General features: G+C 43.2%; 1 protein-coding gene across 1 annotated transcript in view; it reads right to left on the bottom strand.

Moving 5' to 3' along the window:
• The window catches only part of SCGN (secretagogin, EF-hand calcium binding protein), a 30,330-nt gene extending 11,107 nt beyond the window's left edge, over positions 1-19,223 (bottom strand). The window contains exons 1-6 of the mRNA XM_067292397.1: positions 19,122-19,223; positions 18,142-18,212; positions 7,066-7,158; positions 6,725-6,814; positions 5,452-5,508; positions 4,645-4,722 (exon numbers count right to left, since the gene is read on the bottom strand). Coding sequence (XP_067148498.1) covers positions 4,645-4,722; positions 5,452-5,508; positions 6,725-6,814; positions 7,066-7,158; positions 18,142-18,212; positions 19,122-19,194 — 462 coding nt within the window. The 5' untranslated portion in view covers positions 19,195-19,223. The remainder of the gene's footprint in view (positions 1-4,644; positions 4,723-5,451; positions 5,509-6,724; positions 6,815-7,065; positions 7,159-18,141; positions 18,213-19,121) is intronic.
• Positions 19,224-22,984: the final 3,761 nt, after the last annotated feature.

Here is a 22,984-nt window from a genome sequence, read left to right as displayed (position 1 = left end):
CTGTTTTCCCTTGCACTGAAAAGACTAAGAGCCCTCACTTAGCTGGAGGCTCCCATGTGAGGGCAGCAAGGGCTCAATATATGTAACTCAGTCCTCAAGGGAACATCTGTGTGTGTGTGTGGTACAATCGTGGCATCATTACGGTTGGTAGGATTTCTATCATTGACCTCTCTGGAGCTAAGACTTCATTCTCAGTCATCTCGAACTACTGATTTTCAAATGCTATAGTTTGTGATTAATGTTCACTGAATTATTAGTCACTGAACTTACATTATTGCCTTCCTAGAATTTTAGTTTGTGGAAGGCATAGTTTTCTGTTTTGTTTTGTTTTTTTTTTTTTCCCCTTACATTTTGCTAAAGTATAATAATGCTCAAGTTAAAGGACATTTTTATGTTGAGTCTGATATTAGCAACATAAGGCAATGCAAAAAGTGAATGTCAGTGTTCCATGTGTGACTACTTCAGCAGTGTATATAACTTAATTTGCTGAAGTTCAACTCGGTAATGAGCTTTCCCTGAATGTGGCTTGCAGATGTTGGGACTACAAGCTAGAAGTGGCATTCTGCTGTCTGGGAAGCTATGAATTTTCAGTGTTTCTATGAACAAGGTAATAATATATGCCAAGGTGCAAAAAGCTAAGTGAGAAATTTTTGGAGAAATTTCATCAGAAACTATGTTTTAAATCTGGTTCATATTCAGGCTTTTACAATATGCTCCTTAAGTACATGGCTATATGCATGCACGTATGTGGAAGCTGTTACTCATAAGAAAATGCTGGCAAACTCGTGAGTTTGGTATTCATGGGCTGAAACTTCACCAGGACCCAGAAGTCCAATAACAGCTTTACTTTGGGAGCTGGAGGGAGAATGAGAGAGGCTGTTAGTACTGCAGTCATCCTCCTCCTCATAACAAAGCAGTGACTGTGCAAGTTTTCATTTCTGCATGTCGTGTTACTTCAGGAAGGCGGAATAGTCCCACTGTGCCATTAAAAGCCTCCGTTTTCAGCAATGCCTACCCTGTCCCCAGAGTAACCCTGCAGCACCTCCGTGGTGTGGTCCCATCAATTGGAACAGCTCAGAGCAAGACAGGGCTTTGGGTTGGACCCTGAGCAACGGCTCTCGGTCTGTGTCCATGGGGAGAAGACAAACCCACAGATCATTTTCAGGCTTTCAGAACTGCAAATGACTACTTGTCTTCTCACAAGAATCTCACAATTGTGTTTGCATAAATAAATTTTAATACACACTTAATTACTATTAGTGCAAATGTTTCTGTATGTGGGTTTAATTCCCTCATGAAGAGACTTGAGAATTCAGATGTTCTTTCATGACTATCCCCAGTGGCTTTAGTGCTCCTGAAGACTGATTTAATAGACACATGGGGCAAAACACTAATAAATTCACTACCTATTTTCTTCCCAGGGGTTCAGCATTTGTTCCTCAAGTCCCTGATCTAAATCAGTGTTCTTTGAAGAAAGGATGTTAAGGTCACAAAGAAACAGAATATTCTGTTAACAAATGGCTTCTAAGCAACCTGATAAAGCGATGTTCCTTTCCTGGGACAATGAATATAAACATGTTAAAAATGGGAAAGGGCTTCAAGTAATGGTGAAGCAGAGCACTACCCCAGATACTCTGGTTTCACGCCTGTGAAACTTGAAATGGCTAAAGAGTGGGATGTGAGGGATGTATTTCATATAAATAAATATGTATACACATATATTTATATGTATAAATATATACATATGTATTTATATGTATAAATATGCTTATATCTATAAAAATATATAAATATGTGTGAGAGAGACTGTACATGTGTATGTGTGTGTGTGTGTGTGTGTATATATATATATATATATATACACATATACACACACACATACACGCACACCCCTGTATGCATGTGCATTAGTATTCTGTCCCCTCTTCCCTCATATCTCCTCAGGCCCGTCACTTGCTGTGCTATGTTGGACCTAGATCAAAGAGAGGAGAGCGTCTGTCTTCTTTTGCTGAGGCACTGGGGGCATTTCTGACTCCTCAAAGGAAAACAAACAAAAGTGACTCTTGCAAAGGAAATACTTTCTCCCCTGTCCCGATTTCTTTTCATGTTCGGTATGATCATTCATAAAAGCAGAAGCCATTTGCAAGTAGTTTGCTCTCCCTAGTCAGCATAATATCCACTCATGCCTCTCACCAGCTAAAGCTGCAAACACCCACCACAGAATCAGAACATGTTTTTTTTTCACACCTGGGCTATCTTCTTTGAAATGATACTTGCTATCTTTTCTCCTTTATCCACATCTCCAGAAAGCTCAAGGGTCCACTTAGTGTATCAGCAGCTGCTTAAGATATGTGCAACTGGTTGCGGAACGTACAGAGCAGAGATGGGTAAAATTCCTATGGAGACAGATGGGTTTACAGCTCCCCGGCACACAACTGATTTCCACCCAAATGTTATTATAGCGGCACTTGAAAGCCCGGGCAGGAGAAGTTGACTGTTGCGAGAGACCCTGTAACTGTACGCAGCAGAAGCATGTCTGGTCCAGACCTTGCACTCCAAAAAGAGAAAAGGATGGGAACAAGGGTGTATGGGAAAGAAATATAAGTATTTCCACTCCACCATAAAGGAGTTGGTACTGCAGACTGTAAAAGAAGAGAAAGTCTGTGAAAGACTCAGAATTAAATCTAAATAAAGCACCGCATTGGAGCAAAGTATGTCAGGCACTATCATTTTTTTTCTTCTCCAACGGTGGTGATGGTGGCAAAGAGTAACATCAGGACTTCTGTGGCTCCCTGCTCTGTTAGCATAGTTTTAATACTACACTTCAAATATAAGATTGAGTCTTTCTTCCCTCCTTGTCATTTTGCACTACAACTTGGGACACACTCCTATGCGTTCAGTTAGTAAAACTACAGCACATCTGCTACTACACAGATGCGGTCTGTGCGGATGCTCTTAATTTGCCATTATGTACAGTATGCAGATCTTCCATTTACTATGAGATATCACAGAGTAAGATCACACACTAGGCAACTGCTGAAGAAAAGCTGAGGTGCTGTAATTGCACATCCTACCTTAACTCTTGGAATCTGGTTGCTCTTAAGTTTACGTGCAGTATCACAAGGAAAAAAAAAATCATCTGCAAAGCTCTCATTTGCTAATAGTGGTTAACATCCCTGATTCTTTTGGCATTGCCACTTTGCAAAATTTTGCCTTCACAGAGCAGATTTGCATTTCAGAATGTAGATTTCCCCTGATACATGAAGCATTCCTCTTCCCAAATCGAATCTTATTCTGTACCACAAAAGCTAAACTGCCTTTGTAAGGACACAAAGCCAATCTGTGAAAAACATGGGAATAGAAACCAGATCTCCTGGCTGTCAACCCTGGGTTGAATCACTAGACCACATCTTTTCTCAACCGCATTGTTATCTAGCTGTATTTGGGGTGGCAGAAACCACTGTGTGTGCAATGGCAAATCTTTTTCAGGAAATTATCGGAAAGGGAAAAAGTTGGATGAAATGAACCACCCAAAGTCTACAAGCTTCAGATTGCTTATTCCTCAGCACTTGATCAGAGATTAGCCACTGGGGAAAGAGACCTTAATGGAGCAGTGTAAAAGCCATTTGCTACCTGAAAACATTACTGAAAAGATTTTTGTTCTAGCTGTAGCTTTTGTTTTTTTATTGTTTTCAAGGTCTTTCAGCCATAAAATAATTTCTGTAGCCTAATTTCCTCTCCCTTCACTGATTTATAAATATGAAAAGATGTATACTCTACAGTAATTGTACACTTTTTCATTTTGCTCTAAAGGGTCGCATTTTTAGTCACAGATGTACCATGCCTATGCAACATGGTATTGCAGAATATGTGGGTAGCTCCTCATTTGCTTGCCTACCAACCTGTTTTGTAGGTAAAAGTACAGACTTTGTCCTAAGAATCTAGAAAGTCCCACTTGAAAAACATTTAGAAAATTGCAATGGTGGACGTCTCTGAGTGGAACTCAAATGATACCCTTGATAATTACATCAGAAACGAGCTATTTTTCTTTTTTTTTCTTTTTTTTTTAGATGGATAGATATAGTAAGTATAGTAAGAAATCCAGGTGACTGATGATGAACTTACACCAAATATTATGTTGCTGGTAGCAGGATAAAAGCTGTCCCGTGATAAAGGAGGGGAAGAGTTGAAGCCCTCAAGCTTTCATCCTTCCAGCCTTTCAGGGAAGCAGCAGGGAGCCTGCAGCGCTGCCTGGGTTACCTGCATGTCTGGGGAACCAAAGGGTTTGCTAGGAGGGAGGGAGGGAGCTGGAGGTCTGGCTGAGGCTGAACATATTCTGAAGAAGGATGCACCTCACCGAGTCTTTTCAACAGTTTTAGAGCTCAGTTTGCTTTGGAGGAAAGTCATGCTGCATTTTTACAATAAACAGTTCAGCTCAAAGCAAAGCAATCTGAAATGCTGTTGATTGCTGTTGCCCAGTACAGTGTAAAGAAACAGCAGGAGCACGTGCTGCCTAAGTGATCTCTTGGAGAAGAAACATCTTTCACGAGGGCATCTACAGCACTGAACGTCTAGGCATTGATCCTGAGAGAGATTTTTAGGCAGTACTATTAGCTAAACAATACAGAGACTAGCTTTTCTTACCATTGTATCAGTATATTCTTCCAGCTTTACTTCAGCAACCATCTTGTTATGCTGCAAGAAGAGATCTCGCAGGAAATCCTATAGTGAGGAAACATTCAGATTTTACTCTTTAGAGTAAATTCAAGAAATAATAGTAAGAAATTAGATCCAAACTCAGCAGGGTTGTATGCATCTAATGTCACATTCCTGATTAGTACTATTGTCTCAAATTTCTTATAGAGCTCACTTTTTCTCATTTGAAACATGTTTTTTTCCAACTGAATTATAAAGTATCCAAATTTCCCCAGAGTGGACATACTGAAATAAGTCGTAATGGAATAATTCCCACAGAACTATTAAAAGATAAAATTAGTCCCACAGCATTTGCTAACTGATTTGAAATCAAGACACATGGGTCTGCAGCCTAGAAGTGGCCTGGCTGCTTCATGGCATTCGAGCTGCCTTTTCCAAGCAGGGCTATGCCTCAATGGCCCTTGCTTGCAAATGAAATAAGTGCTCAGAAAGCTGAGAAAATCCACAGGCTTGGGAAGACGATGTGAAGAAATACGGTTAATGAAACAGGACTGCTTTGGCTCTGCTCAGCAAGGACAGGAGAGGTGTATGTGCATCCCCTGGGAGCAAGCAGGATGGCAGCTGAGACGGGTGGCCTGCAGGTCTCCTAGGCGTTGTGTCCTCTTCTGAGCAGCATAGAAATGCCATTTGTCAACTGCACAAAAAGGCAGCAGGTTGCTAAAGCCAGTGGAAAGGCTCCTATTGACATCAGCACACCGCAGTTCAACCCCATAGAGACTTGTCTGGACAACTTACTTTGAGCTCACCAGCTGAGATAAATCCACTGCTATCAGTGTCATAACTGCGCCAGATCTGAATGGAGATAAATTGATATGACCACATAAATATTGCAGGCAATCATCCAATATGTTGATAGATCATAACAAAGGTCCAAATCAGAACTTTCTTAATGAGCATGCTGCTATATTATCCAATACTTAATTAACTGTAGACACAATAAAATAAACTTTCCACACAACAGCTTTTACTCTCTTTTGGATGTTGTACATATGTCATGCTGCAATCACATATTGACTGCAGACACCCTTTCCCTAAAAGGAAGAAAATAATGAGAAACTGACCCACATTTCTTACCTAATTTGTACATGCATTTACTCAACATGGTAATTTTCCTGAGTAAAAGTCAAGTCGGTACACAACTGGCCATTTATCTTCACAACTCCCCACATTGGATGTGAAATAAAAGTAACTGCAAGCAGTCTTTGAAAAATCAAAATTTTGAATTTAAGGAATCTGCAGGGAAAAAAGGAGCTTGTGTTTAACAGCAGTTCTTGTGCCCATTTTGCCAAAGATGAGTTTCTCAATGTCTCAGAAGCAGATGGATCTGTTAGACCAGGGCAGATGCTTGTGTGCCTTCGCCATAACCATTATGGTAGTAAAGACTGAACAAGCAGATATTTGGTGTCTGGGCAGGCAAACTTTGGCGATGGTGCTGAGCTGGATTTTGCACACATCCCAGCAATGATAACAAGACAGGGAGCAGATGGGTGCAACTATTGGCAAATCAGTGCATCAGGGCAACTGGGGAGTCTCTAGATCTAAGGGAAACCCCTAGCTGGCAGCATCTCCCCCCACCGCATTTGTGCAAGGAGATTTTGGGGGCAGCAAGCGGCGGGAATGGGCCACTGCTAAGAAAACCCTATTGCCCTTTTGGCCTCCGCTGGGGTGTGGATGAGGACCTGCAGCTTTGGCTGTAGCTGACACCAGGCTGGATTAATCAGCAGGTGCTTTGGTAACCTTTCATCTCTGGCGGCAGGGCTGACAGGGGGCTGAGGGTGTTTGCAAAGTTTAACAAACTTGCTGCATGTCCTCGGTCTAGTCCTAGCTACCACCTTGTTGCTTTGTTAGTGAAAATAATGTAAAACATTCTCTGTCTCAACAGCTTAGAAAATGTTTTTCTTCTACAATAACCATATATTTTCCATGCTATAGTTTGCAAATGCTTGAAGTGTATACATTGAAGCATCAATTGGTGTGCAAGGGGAAGCAGCAATGCAGCGATACACACCCGCATAAATTCCACACTGTTGTCCAAGGGAGTTTCCCATCGGAAAAGCAGCAGGAAGTTCTCATCATCTGGCAAGATCATATTTGCAAGCTAAAAAAGACAAACCAGGGAAAGTAAAGATAAGAAAAAAAAAGTGAAGTCTGGTGAGCTGATACGGGAAATAAAACCTGGGCATGTTGTTGTCATGGAAACAAAACCCAGACCAAGAGATCTGGCTAATGTAGTACACCGCAGCTAACCTCCTCCCCAGCATTTCCCATGCCTCCCAAGTCTGCTCTAGCTCCTGATTCTGCCATCTCCCACAAAAGAAATACTGCGGTGGAGGATTGAGGGAGATATACCTCTTGGATTTGTAGTCGTCCATCTGCGGTGACATCGTAGGTGGACATGAATTGCTCCTTCATCCTCTGAACTTTTTCTTCTGTGATGGTGCTCTGCCACAGGGGGAACAACACACACGTGAAAATGCTGAGGTTGTTAAACAGTCTCCTGAAGGAAATATCCCCTCATTTACAGATAACCCCCAGGAACATTGCATCCTTTACAGTCAGGGACTAATGCTTCTGAAAGCCCACAAGCATGCCACCTAGGGTGTATTTTGGGAAATAAGTCCTATGCATAGCTTTGTAGCAACTAAACTTTCAAACGGAAGACCAGGGTTTGGGGACCCAAAACTCTTTCAGTGACACCTGCTTCTTTAGACAACTGTTTCCCCTATATCACTGGGATTTGATTTCCATCATGGCAGTATTACAACAGTTCTCATGATGCTCATTTTCATCTTGTTTTATTCAGGAAGATACCCTTATCCTTGAACTACATCTCTGTAGTTCTTTAGATCATCTGCTTTGAAGGCGTCTGCAGAGCTAGACTGTTGCTTATTATTATTACCGGTTGACCGGTTCAAGAACTAGCAAGGCTTTGGCACCAAGCCCTGTCAGTGTTTCTGGGTCAATAACATGGAATTTCAAGCAATTCACATTCCCTTTGCATCTGCTCAACCCCATTATCAATTTTTATGTAGAGAGTTTTCAGGATTTATCTGTTGATATGTTTTGGCAGGCATTACTGTGACAGGTGAAGTACTATGTTTAGTTTAATCAGGCACAATTTTTTCTTAGCAGTAACCTCTAGGATATCTGGTTTGTCTGGGCTGCATGATGTGTGATTTCCCCACCTTGGGGAAAGTCTTCTGGTCAGACAAGCTTCACAGATGAGTTGGGAAGCTCACCTAGATAATATCTCTAAAGTTCTGTGAAGATGAGAACATTCTGGGATTACTATTAAATTAATTACAAATCTCTTTGCTCGTCATTTTCAGGTGGGGTCAGAGTGTTGAGGAAGTTTATTTGGCTGTGCTATGAAGTCAATTGTTATGCATTATCATTTTGTAGAAACTCTTTTTGACTATTATTTAGTTTCAAACTATCTTTCCGCACTACTGATGAGCTCCTGCTTGCAATCTGTGTTCTGCTGGCTTTTTTCCTTTCAAGAAGCCATAATGAGATCTAAAGATACCCTCTGCATACACAGTGGCCACGACCTGGCTCCATCTCACAGTCCCGTGGGAGGTAGCCCTCTCTATGAAAGGAGGGAGGGCAGAGGGTAACTCCGACTCGTTCTCTGCATGCTTTTGTAGCACTCCTACAGAGAATAAATTAAGCTTCCCCCCAACAAAAGAAAAGCCCTCCAAAGGTTTTGTCACCTCCACACCAGGTGGGATTAGGAATACTGGTCTAGCAGTGCCTTCTTGGTTCTTCTAACCCAGTTTCTCCTCCCTTCATCTACTACCGCAGGCCACGAGGTTGTGCAATCTTTTTCTTAATACTGTGACACAAAACAATAACTGACTTTCTTAAATTCATATAATGCACAAATCAATGCAGCCTGCTTGGCTGTTCAGAGGATAAATAAATATAAATCTCACTAGCAGGAAAAAGACACTCTCTATTACCCTATATATCCACAGTGAGCGATGGGTATGCACGTTCTGTTGCCCAGATCTAGCGTGTCCAGGCCTCAGATTTTTCATCACCTTTATGTGCTCCTTTAGGCCCTGATTCTGCAAAGCATGAACTGGAGCAGCAATTATGTAGATTTGCAGAAAGCTGCATAGGGTAGAAGGAAATCTTTGTATCCTGTTTGTCACCTCTTAGCAGAGTAAGAAGGTTGGGCTGCACACACACAGCAACTGCAACAAATGTTCTCACCTTGCTTGAGACAGGTATTTGAAATCATCACACAGAAAACTGAACATGACTCCCACCTCAAAGCTCTCCTGGTCCTAGGCATACTCAGTAGCAGCCAGATGACAAGACCAATTTCCGGCTGCTATTTAGCAGGGCTGTTGCAGAGCTTTTGCTCTAGAAGGCTGCCATGGCCAGTGATGGAGTTGCAGAGAAACAGTAGGATGTCACAGACGAGGTAATTGAAAAAAAAAAAGAAAAGAGCTGAATAATAAAACTTCTGATTTAAAAATGGCCTAAGCTCATTAACTAAGGCCTATCTCTGCTTCCCCTTTGTCACCAGTCTGCCTCACATGTTTGGATGTGACTGATATTCTCCAAAGGCCTTAATTTGCTGCTAAAAGTAATAGAAGGTATCTGTAGATAGATGGATAGACAGATAATATGGCTGATCATTTCTGATAGGACCCAGCTGGGCTGCGCAGTGGGACCGGCCTGCGACTGCGGGGCTCCTGAGGACAGGAGATGGCTGCAGGAAGGAGCCTGTTCCCGGCTGGCAGGAACGACCCTTGCGGGGAGCAGTGTGGCCCTGGACACCTCGCAGCAATTCATTAAATTCGGGTGGGCAAGTGGGCGGAGGGAGGAAGGGATGAAGGAGGAGCGTGCCATTAAACAAGCACGTACAGTTTTCTTTCACCTCTGCATTATAACTCTTCCTTGTGCTATTTAAATTGCCTTCTGCCTTCGCCTTGAAGCTGTCAGACACTTCCCAGGCGTTAGGCAAGCCCACCAGTTGCTCACTTCAATAGGCTTGCAGAGTACTCTGGAATTATCCTCCTCCATGCCCAGTAGGGTAAAGTATTTCTGAAACTGTAATCATAGCTAATATTCAAAAAATGCACTGTGGAATTCAGACTAGTCATTTGCTAAGAAAGCTTATTGCTCAACTTTGTGTCAGCTTTTAACAACTACTTCATTGAATTTTAGGTGGCGGGAACATTGTTATCTGCATAAAAACAGGACTGTCCTTTTTATTTTTAACTGGCTCAGACTACGAGATACATCAAGTAAGTATACCCAAAGTGTGGGATGTGTACAATCACAGCTCCAAGAGGTTTTAGTTCAAGGGATTACACTCTAGTGGATTTTTCAAACTGGACAGTCTATCTCTGTGTGTAAATATTCTGTTTATGAAATACAAAACCTAACTGCATCTGCTAAAAACAGACTTTTACTTCCAAAAATGAAAGCAAAGTAAGAGATACTGCATGAACTGGCTTTTCCAAGATATGAACTCAAGGTAGATTATTTTTATATTACAGATTTTTACATTACCTATGATATATCTTATAGATATATCTATGATATAAACTGTTAGGTTTCAAAGGTGAACTTTACATTTAAAAAGAAACAAACCAGCAAATGAAAAAAAGAAAAACCCAGACCCCAATAAGCCATGCTTCGTGTGGCAAAAGGCTGGAGCTGCCTGTTCCTCCCTTGAAGGAATGGAGGCTGATTCCCTGGTTTGTTTAGATTTTGTTTGCTTATGGTTTTGTCTCCGTATCAGGGCTGCACTATCGTGGCAGCATTCCCGGGAACCTCGTGGATGGTTCCCCAGGGACCTCACGTCTGGAGAAGGGCATGTTTCAGAAACATGGAGAGAAAAGTATTAAGAGACATTGTCCGTATATTATTCTTGGACTTAAGGAATTGAGATCAGCTTTAACTAGTGAAAATGGTGACACTGTCATTATTTGTACTAGTGTAATGTCCTAGGGACCCTAACCAGGAGCCGGGACCCCAGCTGGGACTCAGAGCCTGGCTCAGGAGATAAGAGAGGAACAGAGAGCTAACAGGTAAAGCCAGTCAGGAGGGAAATAGAGAGGCAGTATGGGGACTAATGTCAATAGTTTCACACTTTAAAAGCCTTGTAGATATAGCAACTAATTACTGGCATGTAAGTGTATTAAGCAGATTGTTTTTCCAGCAGTCAGAGGTTTGTATAGACAAGATGCAGATATTCCTAAAAGCGACAAAATAACTTTTTAAGTCTTATACTAAGGAAAGGAAGCAGGGACATAGGAGAGCAGTAAGGAGAGCCCACCAGACAGGCATGCACAGGAATATGCCTCATTTACACAGAAAAGCATGGGCTGCTCAGAGTGTTGTGGCCACCAGCTTCCCTGGAAAGTTGTTTTTTCCTTCCTTCTCCTGTAATTAACTCGCTTTTCAACTAAAGGCTGAGGCAAGCGGGAAAGACTAAGCCAAACGTGCTCTAGTTTCAAATGCCTCAGGCTTACACGCCATTTATTCAAGTCCTATGGATTACAGGGGGAGTAGTAAAAAATACAGTAGTGAGGATGCTCTGGAAAGCAACTGTACCAACAGCAGGATACATATTCATGCCGGTTGTCTCCATGAGCTGGGAAAGGGGCAAATGGCTTGGCAGAGAGTGAAGAGCAGTAGCTATGCACAGCCGGTTTCATAAGAGCTAGTGCTGCTTCACTACATGTTGCCCATCTAGAGTAAAACCATGAGCCAGGCCTGCATGAGCATACCCATTTTAAACCACAGTCCCCCACTTCAGAGGTCTGCAAAACTTTCTGAAGTGTTCACTGATTGGGCTAAAATTTTGCACACTTGCTCAATGAAAATTTTCCTCTCGTGCAAGTTTAAGCACATGCTGTTGCCTCCTTTCTCGTGGCTGTCTGTACGGGGGGCCCTTTCACAGCAAGCAGGCTGTTGTTTCTTATTTTCCCTGCTGCATGCACATCTGCGAGGTTCTGAGGGAGGATTTCATCAAGTGGTAATAGCCTTAATTGACAGAGGAGCACAATTTTCTCTTTAATTACTGCCTCCTTAAGGCAGAGGCAGCTATAGAGATGTTCACGTTCAGCATCAATCAACACTGTGTAATGAAGAGGACTTTCCCACCACAGGCAGGAAAATGTACCTGAACTAATACTTGCCTCCAGTTTACTAAGAGTTGGGCTGAGAATGAGTGTGGTTGTTGGCTGAGCAACCCCTTTTTAGATTTCTTCATATGAATTATAAAACTTAGCTGCCTTGGTCCTCATAGGTTGGACGCTGTGTGGTGTCTAAGAGTTGTTGCCCACTCTCGCTGTCCAGTCAAGGAAGAAATCCTTGCTACGTACAATGAGAAGAAGGCCACATCATTTTTTTTTTCACATAAAAGCACAAACAGCATGTAAAATATTGCTGTGTCTTTGCTTATTTTTATCACAGGGTTAAGGAGAAATTTTCTTATGACGGATGTTCTTCCACAGAGTTTTGCAGAGAAAAACCCCTATAATCCAAGTTGCCATAACAAATTAAATTTCTGCCTTCTTCTTTGTGTCCAGTCTTCATCTTTCCTTTTGTGAAAACCCTTCAGAAGTATTTAGCATCACAAAGGTAATCTGGATTTTAATACTGTTTGTAATAATGGAAAGGACACGTTCACATTTTTTAATCTGCACAGCATTTAATTTCTTTGTCATGGTTGGTTATGACTCTTTGAAAAATGGCTGTAATCTGTCTGCTTTGTTAACCCATTCATTTTGTATTTCTGCTGTCTTTCCTCATGCTTTCCTATTACATTTTTGCTCCTTAAGGGATCCATGTGCCTGGCAGCAATTTGCCTTGATGAAAACACTACCATGATTTGTTTTGATAAAAACTGTGAAGCAATGTAGAGATCTTACTACTGCATGAAAGGGTAAGTCCCAGTTAATTTTTGCTGATCAAGACAGTCTTGTCATAAACTGATTTTTTTTTCTGTCTTGATCTGATTTTTGGAATCAATTGTCTAGATAAATATTTAAGAGTGTCTAAAGAACAAGAAAAAACTAACCGTGACTGTTACAGCCTGTTTCCTGAAAAAAAAAAAAGGGGCTTATCTGAAAATGCTGGCTCAAACACATGTTTCTACTAACAACATTTCAGCCAAATTTGATAGAAGGGCAAAGGGTCTAAGAGATATCAAGTTCCTACAATATCAGGGAAAATAAATGGTGTCTGCCAAAAATGCTAGTTGGAAAGCAAACTTGACAATTACTACCATGCCAAAAGCCATATAGTACAGCAAAGAGGCCAGCAAAGATCAGATGAGAGATCAGTAACGTGCACTTTGACCTTAGAAGAAAAAACTTTTTTTTCTTCAAAACCTGCAGCATTAAAAAGAAATCACACTAGGGACTTCATTTCACCCACGTTGTTGTACAGCAGATCACTCTGCTTGCATTAACATGTGATTTTACCCTGTAGCTACTGGGCCAACTTCTCCTCTGGGCCAATGTTGATTATTTAACTGCAGTGCTATTGTTTGAGAATTTGGCCCTGCATTTCAGTAAGGACTTACTATAGTCCTGCATACTATAAAAGATGAGCACTTATGCTGTCATCCCTTGTTTTTCTTCTCTTTTCACTCTCCTCAGCACATATGTGGGAAACATTTTTTCATACAGAAGACATTAGTGTCAAACAAAAGTTATTACAGCCTTCTGTGTGCTTTCAAGGCTTTAGACAGATTCTTCATTCTGTCCTTTTCTCTAGGCTGAAAGTTTTTTGGCCCATCTTTGGGTATGGAAGATGCATCAGTTTTTTCTGTTTTTCCCACAGGTGTGCTGAAACTGCATTTATGGATGCGTCCAGGTGCTTACAGAGTCCTGCCTTAACATGCTGGAACAGGAAAAGAAATAGGTCAAAATAATCAAGGTTGACAAAGTCAGGTCAAAGAAATAAACATATCTGGACAATAATCAGAATCAACTCAAGGTTTAGATTTCTGATTTAGTCGGGAGGAGGATGCAAGCTGAATGCCTTCTGCTAAGGGTCTTCTCAGCGTTACCTACTGGGGACCTGCTGGTCCCCATGGCCTGGTCTGTGATCCTGGGTCTCTTGGGGTAGTGACATGGAGGGGCTGTGGTAGATAGGCATGGGAAGTCTGCTTTGGATGGCTTTGCGACTAGTTGGTATTTTGGACATTAAACTTAGTTAGTATGACTAGCTAGTGCATTGCTGACCATACTGTCGGACCACTAAGCTAAATACATGATTTAGACAGACAAGGCATTGTGCAAGCAAAAATGAAATTCTTGCTTGCAGCAAGAGTAGGTGAGGGTTGCTTGTCTTCTCTAAAAGTGAAAAGCAGGGACAAAACCTTTATGGCTATTCTGAGTGAGCCCTGAAGAGTAACGTGAGTCCCTTCCAGTCATAACTATCAGGTTGGTTTGGGGGCTGAGGGGATTATAACAAGACTAATACCGGTCTTGCCTGAATACACTTTCAAAGATAACCACACAGGGCCTCTTGCATTTAGGTAGGAGCAACAAACTTTTATCTGAAAGGTCTTCTGTTCCTAAATCTCTGAACTGAAGTGAAATACTTTTCTGTAAAAGAACCCTGCAAACATAATCGTAATGCGCATTTCCTCTTGTATCTCTCCAGATATCATTGATTTCACAGAACTTTTCAGGAAAACATGAATCCAAAATTTATAGCCATTCATATATAAACCTCTTCTTGTCTAATTATTACAAGAATGTACACAAAACTTCATTAAAACTAAAGCAAAGAGCAAGGAATCCTATATGATCTCTGTACAGAAAGAAAGATGTACAGTGATATAAGAGAGAAATTTAGGGGTTACATTTCCTGTCCCAATAAAATTACTTCACTAGTGTTGAAAGAAACTGTCTTTTTCACTAAGTTTTCACCAGAAAAGCCCCAGTATAACAGCTTTTAGAAATGATATATGCACACATAGATGTCTGTGTTGTAAAAGAAAAAGGGTTGCGAGGAGGTGGGAGAACAGAGCACAGACAGCACACCATACCCATGCGGTGGCAGGCTGCAAGTTGGCAGCTAACGTGGTTGGAGAGAAGCCATGGAAGTAATGAGGGCAGATGTATAATGACAGACAGCAGTTCACAAATCGATGCTCATACTGGGCTGAATTATCCCCAGTTCTGCCTCATAACCCCAAACTAAAACAAACCACTTTACATTAGCTCCTGCAGCTGATGGAAAATTCATATGAACTTCAAGTCCCTCAGTATCATAAATCCACCATATTTCACTGAAGCCTTGTGTATATGAATGCACATCTGGAAATCGAAGGCCTTTTCTTAAAACTGCCCACTGCTAGGGGAGGAGAGAAAGATTGCACAATCTGGGACTCAGCTTGGTTTATTGTAGAGTTAAAAGGCATAGGCACAATCTAGGTCTACCTCTGTTTCAGGGTTTCCCCTTCACCCCCAAATTCCTGATGGCTCAGTAAAAGAGGCTGAATTAGCCTCCCTTGGTGAATGATATTCCAAGTTTCCTTCCCCGCCCAGACCCATCACCAAGAAATCTGATTCTCAGATCCCTGGAGTGTGCCGTTTTGCATTGTTTTCCCAGCTGCTCTGATCCCCTGGCATTTAGTGTCAGCTGAGGATGCAGCAGAGTAGCTGGGAAGACAAACAGAGCTGAAGACTACAGTGGTCATTAAGGGAAAATAACAGCTTAGAGAGCACAGGCTGAAAAAATATAATTATGAAACTGTTTGCTATTCAAGCACAGACAACTTTCAGAGCTGATAACATTATTTATCACTTGTACAGCACTTTAGACATAGTTACTAATTAATCCTTGTGACATATCTGGAAGTTATGTCAGTATATATTACTGCTGCTCCCTTTCACTGTGCAAGGAAACAGAGTTTAAGAGCGCAAAGAAAGAATGAATGTCAAAGCTACCATAAAAACACAAAGCTGCTCATTCCCAGCTCTGTGTTAGTATCACTAATGCCATTACCTTTCCGTACGATAGTGAAAAACAGTGCAGTTTATCCCTCACACAACAACCACAAGTCTATACAAAATAAAGCACATGACAAGGAGAAAAATGGCTATTGTTACACATGCTCATTGTACAAAGGTACAGAGACCTCTGGGTTATCTAGTGCTACAGGGGAGCCCCATACCTAAGAGGCAGGTAAGAAGCCCAGGTGCCGAGCTGATCACACCCGAGGGATGGGGTCTACTCTCAGTTTCACAGGACACTGCTCACCCTCGTTTTTATGCCTCAGTGGGAAAATACGCCTGCAGGGAGAGCAGACCGTCGAGGCTGGCTGTTCTGCCTCCTGCCTGATGGCTATGAGAACATTTCATCCCTAAACAACAACGAGGACTGAAAACACACAGCTGGGAAAGGGGAGCAAGACAACACAGGATCCTATTACTCGAGTGCCTGTTTGAGCACCTGTAGCAGATGGTGAACATGTTATTCCAGAATTAGTCTAGTTCTGCTATTTAAGAGAGTGAGAAAGCTGGCCCTTTCTTAATTCTGTTTGTGTCAATCTTCTCCTTTTAATGATGAAGCCTAGATAGTGGAAACGAGTGAGATGAAAGCTAGTTGAGCATTCTGGTTTAAACTGCGTAATTTGAGTGGTGATTTTTGGCGATCACTTAAACTGTTTGTTGTTGATTTCTCAAAGTGGAATAGTTCAATACCAGAGCGCCCTAATTCTTCATACCTGACACTGCGTAATCGAATTTATTTTGACCTCAGCAAGACTACAAAAATTGCCATAAAACACCAGTTTGCAGCTCAGCTGATGTGGTATGCTGCCTCCAAAATGCTCCCTTGAGGAAAGTGCAAGAGAGGGGCAGCTACAGGCTAGCGCAGGGCTGCAGAAGGCTCCTCCTGACAGCTGATCATGAGGAGACTGCATACTGTTTGAGATCTGTTTGATATTTAACAGACTAAACTTTGATATTATCACTAACTACGGTAATTCTAGAGAGCCCCACTTGGAGGTCCTTGGCTTCAGCAAGCTACAGCAACGCTGAGCTCTGCCACCTGGTTGCACACAGCGTGAAATAGCCTCTCCTTAAATATTTTGCATTTGCAGTCATTCAGTTCATTTGAGTGTACTTTGCGCTGGTGTTTCAAGACCACAAGACTAGCAGCTTCCAATTTCATCTTTTTTCCAAGGCAAATGATCACAAGCTTTTCAATTTCTCTTCAAATCAGTTTTTCTATATCCCTAATGATTCTTAGTGCTTATCTTTGAATCTTTTTTGATTTGCTTTAATATTTTTTTATCTGCCTATCTGCTCATCTATCCATCCATGCTCCAGAAAGACATTTCTGCAGAAACTGCCAACATTTCAATCAAAAATCACTTGTAAATTAAACAAACCTTGCCTGACAAATGATTCGCAGCATCTTTTCTAGTACAGCCCCAAGGATTCAAAGGATCCTAATTGGCTTGTAAGTATAATTCTTATTTTATACTTGGTATTTATGAATTTACTTGGGATTTTTATTAGCTACCTTTTTCCTTTTTGTTAATTACTTTTTGCTTAATGAAATTGTTTCTTTTCTGGTTTTTGGCACGTATATCCTACCATTTGAAAGAAGCTTACTCCTTTTCTCTCACTAATTGACCACATGCTGCACAGTGAAAACATAAAGACTGTTATCAAAGCATATTCGTCATACTTTTGAACAGACTACCTGAGTGGCTCTGCTTAACTGGGAGCAACAGTCAAAGGCAAGGCATGAGCTGGAGAGGAGGAAACCAGCCCCTACAAATGGTCGTGCAACTCCTAGTAGAGCTGAGACGCAGCGACTGAAAGAGGAGAAATACTGCCAAAGCTACGAAGGAGAACTAGGAGAGAAACAAAGAGCCACGCTTGTCACCCAGAGCTTGACCTTACGAGCAGTGGAACTGATTCCTGTTTGGCTTCTAGCCGTTTTCAGGCATACAGGCATACTACTTCTTCGTTAGCACTATTTAACATTAACGACAGAAGGTTTGTTAGAAGCTGACCTCAGAAATAAACTTATCACAGTGACAAAACTAATCAGCACTTGCTTGAACAAAACATAACAGCTGTGCACTGCCTTGCCCTGCCAGACTATGTATCAGTGCTTTTCTTTTTGTTTATATTCACTGGCAGTAAATGACTTTCCCTATATGCTTCCATCCGGCATCTTTAGCTCATGTCAACTACAATCTCACAGCAATAGCAGATATTGGACTGAAAATAAATGATCAAAATTCTAATGTTATCACACTTTTTATCAAACCTTAAAAGCCACCTTGTTGCTAGGAGGAAAGCTCTTTGCCTCAGGCATTGCTAAGGAAGCCAGCAATCAGAGAGCAATAAATACAAATAGTCTCTAAACATAATGACCTTTTTATTGGGAGTTGATGTACAATTACAGCCCAGTACTTACTTCTGGTCCCAGTTTCTCCAGGAGATGATGAAAAAAATCGTCAAGCTCCTTCCCTTCTATGTAACCATTATCTAAATGCAAATAAAAAATATTAATGACCAGGTGTTACTGGCTGAACTCTGGTGACCACAGGCCATACGGTGGCCCGGGCCTCAGTGGGATGCATGGCGGAGTCTTGGCTGGCAGCCCGGCCTGTCCACAGCACCACTGCTCAGGCAGTTGCACACCCAATTCAATCAATTCACATCTATTTAAGCAGCATGCACAGCACTGTGGGCTCCCTTGGAAGTTTTCCTTGTAGAAAACTTTTCAGGGAAAAAAAAAGGAAAAAAACCCAGGGATTACAAAAGGCAGCAGCAAGCAGAATATGAAGGTGATGAGTGGGGCAAAAACTCTAGGGCAGAAAGGGGAATTTTCAGCCCTGCTTTTTGGGCATGGGTCAGGGAGGAAGGGGGGGGGGCTCCATGACATCTGCTGGGACCCCACTGGGGATGAAGCTTGAACACGCAGGTGGGCATGCCACGCAGGCACTCCCCACGTGGACATCCCCCCAGCCTAGCACCCACCATATGGGCACTGCTATGCAACACCCACATTGGCACCCACCTGCACAGGCACCCCATGGGTACCCACCTGCATAGGTGCCTTCCCATGTGACCTCCACCCATGGGAACACCCACGCTAGCACCCACCCATGTAGTCAGTCCCCCCAACACAGCACCCACATGTACGGGCACCCCCTTGCAGCACCCACATTGGCACCCACCTGTACAGGCACCCACCCACATAGGTACCCCTATGGGTACCCACCTCCACGGGCACCCCAAAGGGTACCCACCTGCAGGGGCACCTCCAGGGGTTCCCAGCCCCATAGACACCCCTATGGGCACCGTCCAACATGGGCACCCGCAGGGGCACCCACCCACCCAGGTACCCCAATGGGTACCCACCCTATGGGCCCCCCCCGCGGCCCCACTTGCCGTCGGCGTCGCAGCGCCGCCAGGCGCCGAGGAAGGCGGCGGCGTCGAGGCGCCCCGCGGCGCCACTGTCCATGGTGCTGCCGCCCGGCGCGGCCCCGCGCAGCCCCGGCGGCGCCTCTGCCCGCGGCACGGCCCCGGCCGCGGCTTTGAGCGCGGCGGCCCCGCCCCGGGGGCGGGTCCGGGCCCCCCCCGGCACCGGCACCGGCACCGGCACCGGCACCGGCACCCGGCACCCGGCACCCGGCACCCGGCACCCGGCACCGGACGCGCCCGCCCAAGCGCCCGCCGACAGCAGCCGCCGTTTTGCAAAACCCCTTGAAAAGTTTCGGAGCTGCGGCTGAAATACTTGGGGCAAGTTCTTCGGAAGAAAAAAAAAAAAGCGGTATTTAGGAAAAAAGTTCTGGGGGTGAAAGGGCGTCGCTAAAATTTGTAACCCTCCTCCTCAATTTACGAAAATGAAGCAAAAGCACGGGGCAGGGATTTCCCATCTTCTCTTCCCACGGTAACAGTCGGGATGGTTTCTCACCCAGGAATGACAGTCTGTAAGATGAAAATGTCTGGAAATCTTAATCCTGTTCCTCCTGTGATACTAATGAAAGAAGAAACCTTGGGGTTTAGAGGTCTCAGTGCTGATACAGAACATTTTTTATTCACAATATTTCTGCTTGGGGTTATATATGATCTGAACATCACTTGCATATTTGCAGTAATTTCAAATCCCTGGGACTGTGCTCAGTGTTGTTGTCACAGTCTTCACGTGTGCTTCCAGAATTGTTTTTGACAGTATTATTAGCTCTTCTTCCTAGTCCCCTTACAACTTTGCCAGTTGATTCAACATATATTTTGCAATTTATGAGAACACTGATTGCTTTAGAAAGGCTCTCAGCAGCAAAGCAGAGATGGCTTTCAAAAAAGATTCTTTAACGTGTACATTGGGCAGGCTCCCATTTGATCTTAAAACAAATCTGAAAAACTAAAAATGGCATTTTACTCAGAGAATACCATATCTGCACATCACATTGTTTTAGAGAGGTCACAACAGTGATTTCCACCTGTGCATGGTCTGCCCATCAGCTAGCTAACTACAACACACAAAGCCACCACAGCCCTTTTCTCAGCTGGTAGAGCCTGAGAAAGGTCCAGGCTACTGAACAAAAATTTTGGGTTGCTTTAAGTGTGCAAAGGAAGAGGAGATGCTACAGAGCTGAAGCTTTTAACTAGCAGCACAAGAGCTGCTTGTTACAGCTCTTCTCTGGCTAGCTGCTTCTGGTTACATTTGTAGTCCAGAAAAAGGATTGTCAAGATGTTAATGCTAGGTTAAAAGCACCTCCACACCTTTTAATGAGCACGCTCAGCCAAGGGACCTCAGCATGGGAAAGAAGCACCTGCTAAACAAAGACATACAGAGAAAGTCTAAATTTTTAGGGTCTGCCTGCACAAGTCTTGGACCGGCTACTCCATAGGTCTCTGCTTGCTCTGTCCTTGCCTTGGGCCCTCCCTTGCTTTGCAGCGAGGCATTTCTGTTCACCTAGCGCTCGCTGTCCTCCTCATGCTTCCCCACACCCCAGTGCCCCCCAGCCCTGCGGATGGCACCCGCCATGTGCCCATGTGGCTCCCCTGGCCCCAGCACAGCACAAGGGTCCCTGGTGGCTGAGGCAAGACCAGCAGGGTGCAGCGGAGTGGGGAGGCTGCCTTTGGGCTCTGTCTCTATCCAGAAACCCAGAGCCTTCATCCCTGGCGGGGACAACCCAGCTTTTCAGCAAACAGCTGCCAACCAGTCTCCAGCAATGTTCATAAAACCGGCTTTCGAAAGCATCGCCATTGTTCATATAAACAAAGGCCATTGTTAGCGTAACTGTGATATTTAGTTTCTTGCTAAAAATATGTTGCTAATTAACTTAAGAAAAAAATACTACCCATGTTTTGGAACACTTGTAGGGGGAACTGCCGGTGCATTTCAACAGGGATGGAGCCAGAGAGGGTTTGAGGGGATTACAAATTGATGATGCAAAACTCATAGAGCATTGAGAGAAGCTTCTTTCTAGAGACATTTTTACCCACCCTGTAGAATCTCTACTAGACTTACTATTCTCTAATATGTTGTTTCTCAAACTTTTTTCTATACACACTTCTAGGGGGAAAAAAAAAAAGCTTTAAAAATTTCAAAGATCTTAATTTACAAACATCCTTACCTCCACTGAAAATCTGCACATGATGGTGTGATGACACTTAATTTCCAGCGTGAGAGACTCTGACCTCCCAAGCGGGCTTAGTCCTGACTCTCTCGCTCCGGCAGAGAAAACTACAGACTTCGCTGCTGCTTTCACACAGCAACAGAGCATGCTTGGAAAGGAGAAAATAAAGCAGCAGAGACAGGCCTCTGTCCCCAGCTCTGGGCCTTGCTCATCTCCAGCACTGAGGACATTAATGTCCTTTCTTTTATCAGAGTGGTGCACTGACCTGTGAGCACTTAGTGGAATGATGCAAATCCCCCCAGCTGCTTCCCTGGGCGCTAGCCCTGCAGCGAGCCCGGCTGGGCCATCCTGCGGCCTCACCACGCCACCCTTGGCACATGCAAGTTCACACAGGCGCTAGTGCATGCACGCAGAGGCTGGCTAGAGACAACCATTAAGCACTGGATATATGGGAGGCTTGAGAAAACAGATGATCAAAGGAACTCTGCAAAAGATTTGGATGAATGCCAAAGTTTGCAAAATACCTTTGGCTTTTCAGTAGTGTGGGAGAATACTCAAACACCTTTCTAAAACTTCAGCAGGTCATCCCAAACATAGATGACACTGAAGCTGTGTGCAACAATATCAGATAAACTATATTTAAGATGTAATTTTGCATGGCTAAAACTGGTTTAGGCTTCTCCAGTGGGTTCAGGTTACTCAATAAAGCATGACTCGGGAAGTCCCAGAGTACACCTGAAGACTAATTTTGATGGCCTTTCCTCCTGCTGAGGGTCCACCAGTGGCAGCAGGACAGCTTGGAGGGCAACAACTGGCCTGGTGCAAGCCACCGACCCCCAGCGCCACTGCGGCAAGGCTGCACCCAGCAGGGGCTTGAAGGTCTTCACCAGATACCAGCTATATATAATGTAGGGTTGAAGCCCACCCTGTGGGTCTGTGGGATACTGGGAGTTGGGGGGACTCGGCCCTCCAGCCCTCTCCTATCCTGCCCTCGTGGCTCAGCTGCAGAAGCACTAACAGCCACGCACGGGGTTAAAAAAACAGCTCACAGTGAGTTTCACTGCTTCAGCAGCGTGTTTTTCAAGATGCAATAAATTTGGAGAGTGTATTGAATTGCAAATTTATTGCCATTACTATTAAAGCAGCAAAATGAATACATCTGCTGTGTGTACAGCTCACATACCAAAGTCAAGTATTGTTCTGCCTTATTTTCTTAAAGGAATAAATGAGAATTAAAGGAATCTGCTAATTAAAAAAGTAGGGAATGCTTTGGATTAAAAGACACCTGCCTTCTACAGTACGGAATGGTCTTGTTCTGACTTTGCACTATGCAACAATGCTAGAAGCAGGATTTCAAATCCTTGTTTCAAAAAGCCGAAAAAGAAAAAAAAAGGGGGGAGTTGAATTTTATCTTTATAGCATCATATATTTCTAGAGATACATATTTTGAAAAACAACTTTCATTTTTTTTTAGTTCAGAAATGGCTATAAAGTAATAATATTTGACAGGATGATATTTTGCATTAAGCCTTTATGATGGCAGATCATTAGTTCAGATGTTTCTTTTACTGGTTTATTTTCAGACTATGGCAATTACACTTCAAAGGAAAAGAAATATCCCTGTTTGCTTTTTATGCGAATCAGGATGTATAAAACACGTTTTAAAAA

Source organism: Apteryx mantelli, chromosome 2 (assembly GCF_036417845.1).
Source record: "Apteryx mantelli isolate bAptMan1 chromosome 2, bAptMan1.hap1, whole genome shotgun sequence".
Classification (NCBI taxonomy): Eukaryota; Metazoa; Chordata; class Aves; order Apterygiformes; family Apterygidae; genus Apteryx; species Apteryx mantelli.
Note: the sequence above shows the minus strand (reverse complement) of the source record. Positions and strands in the feature narration are given on the sequence as shown.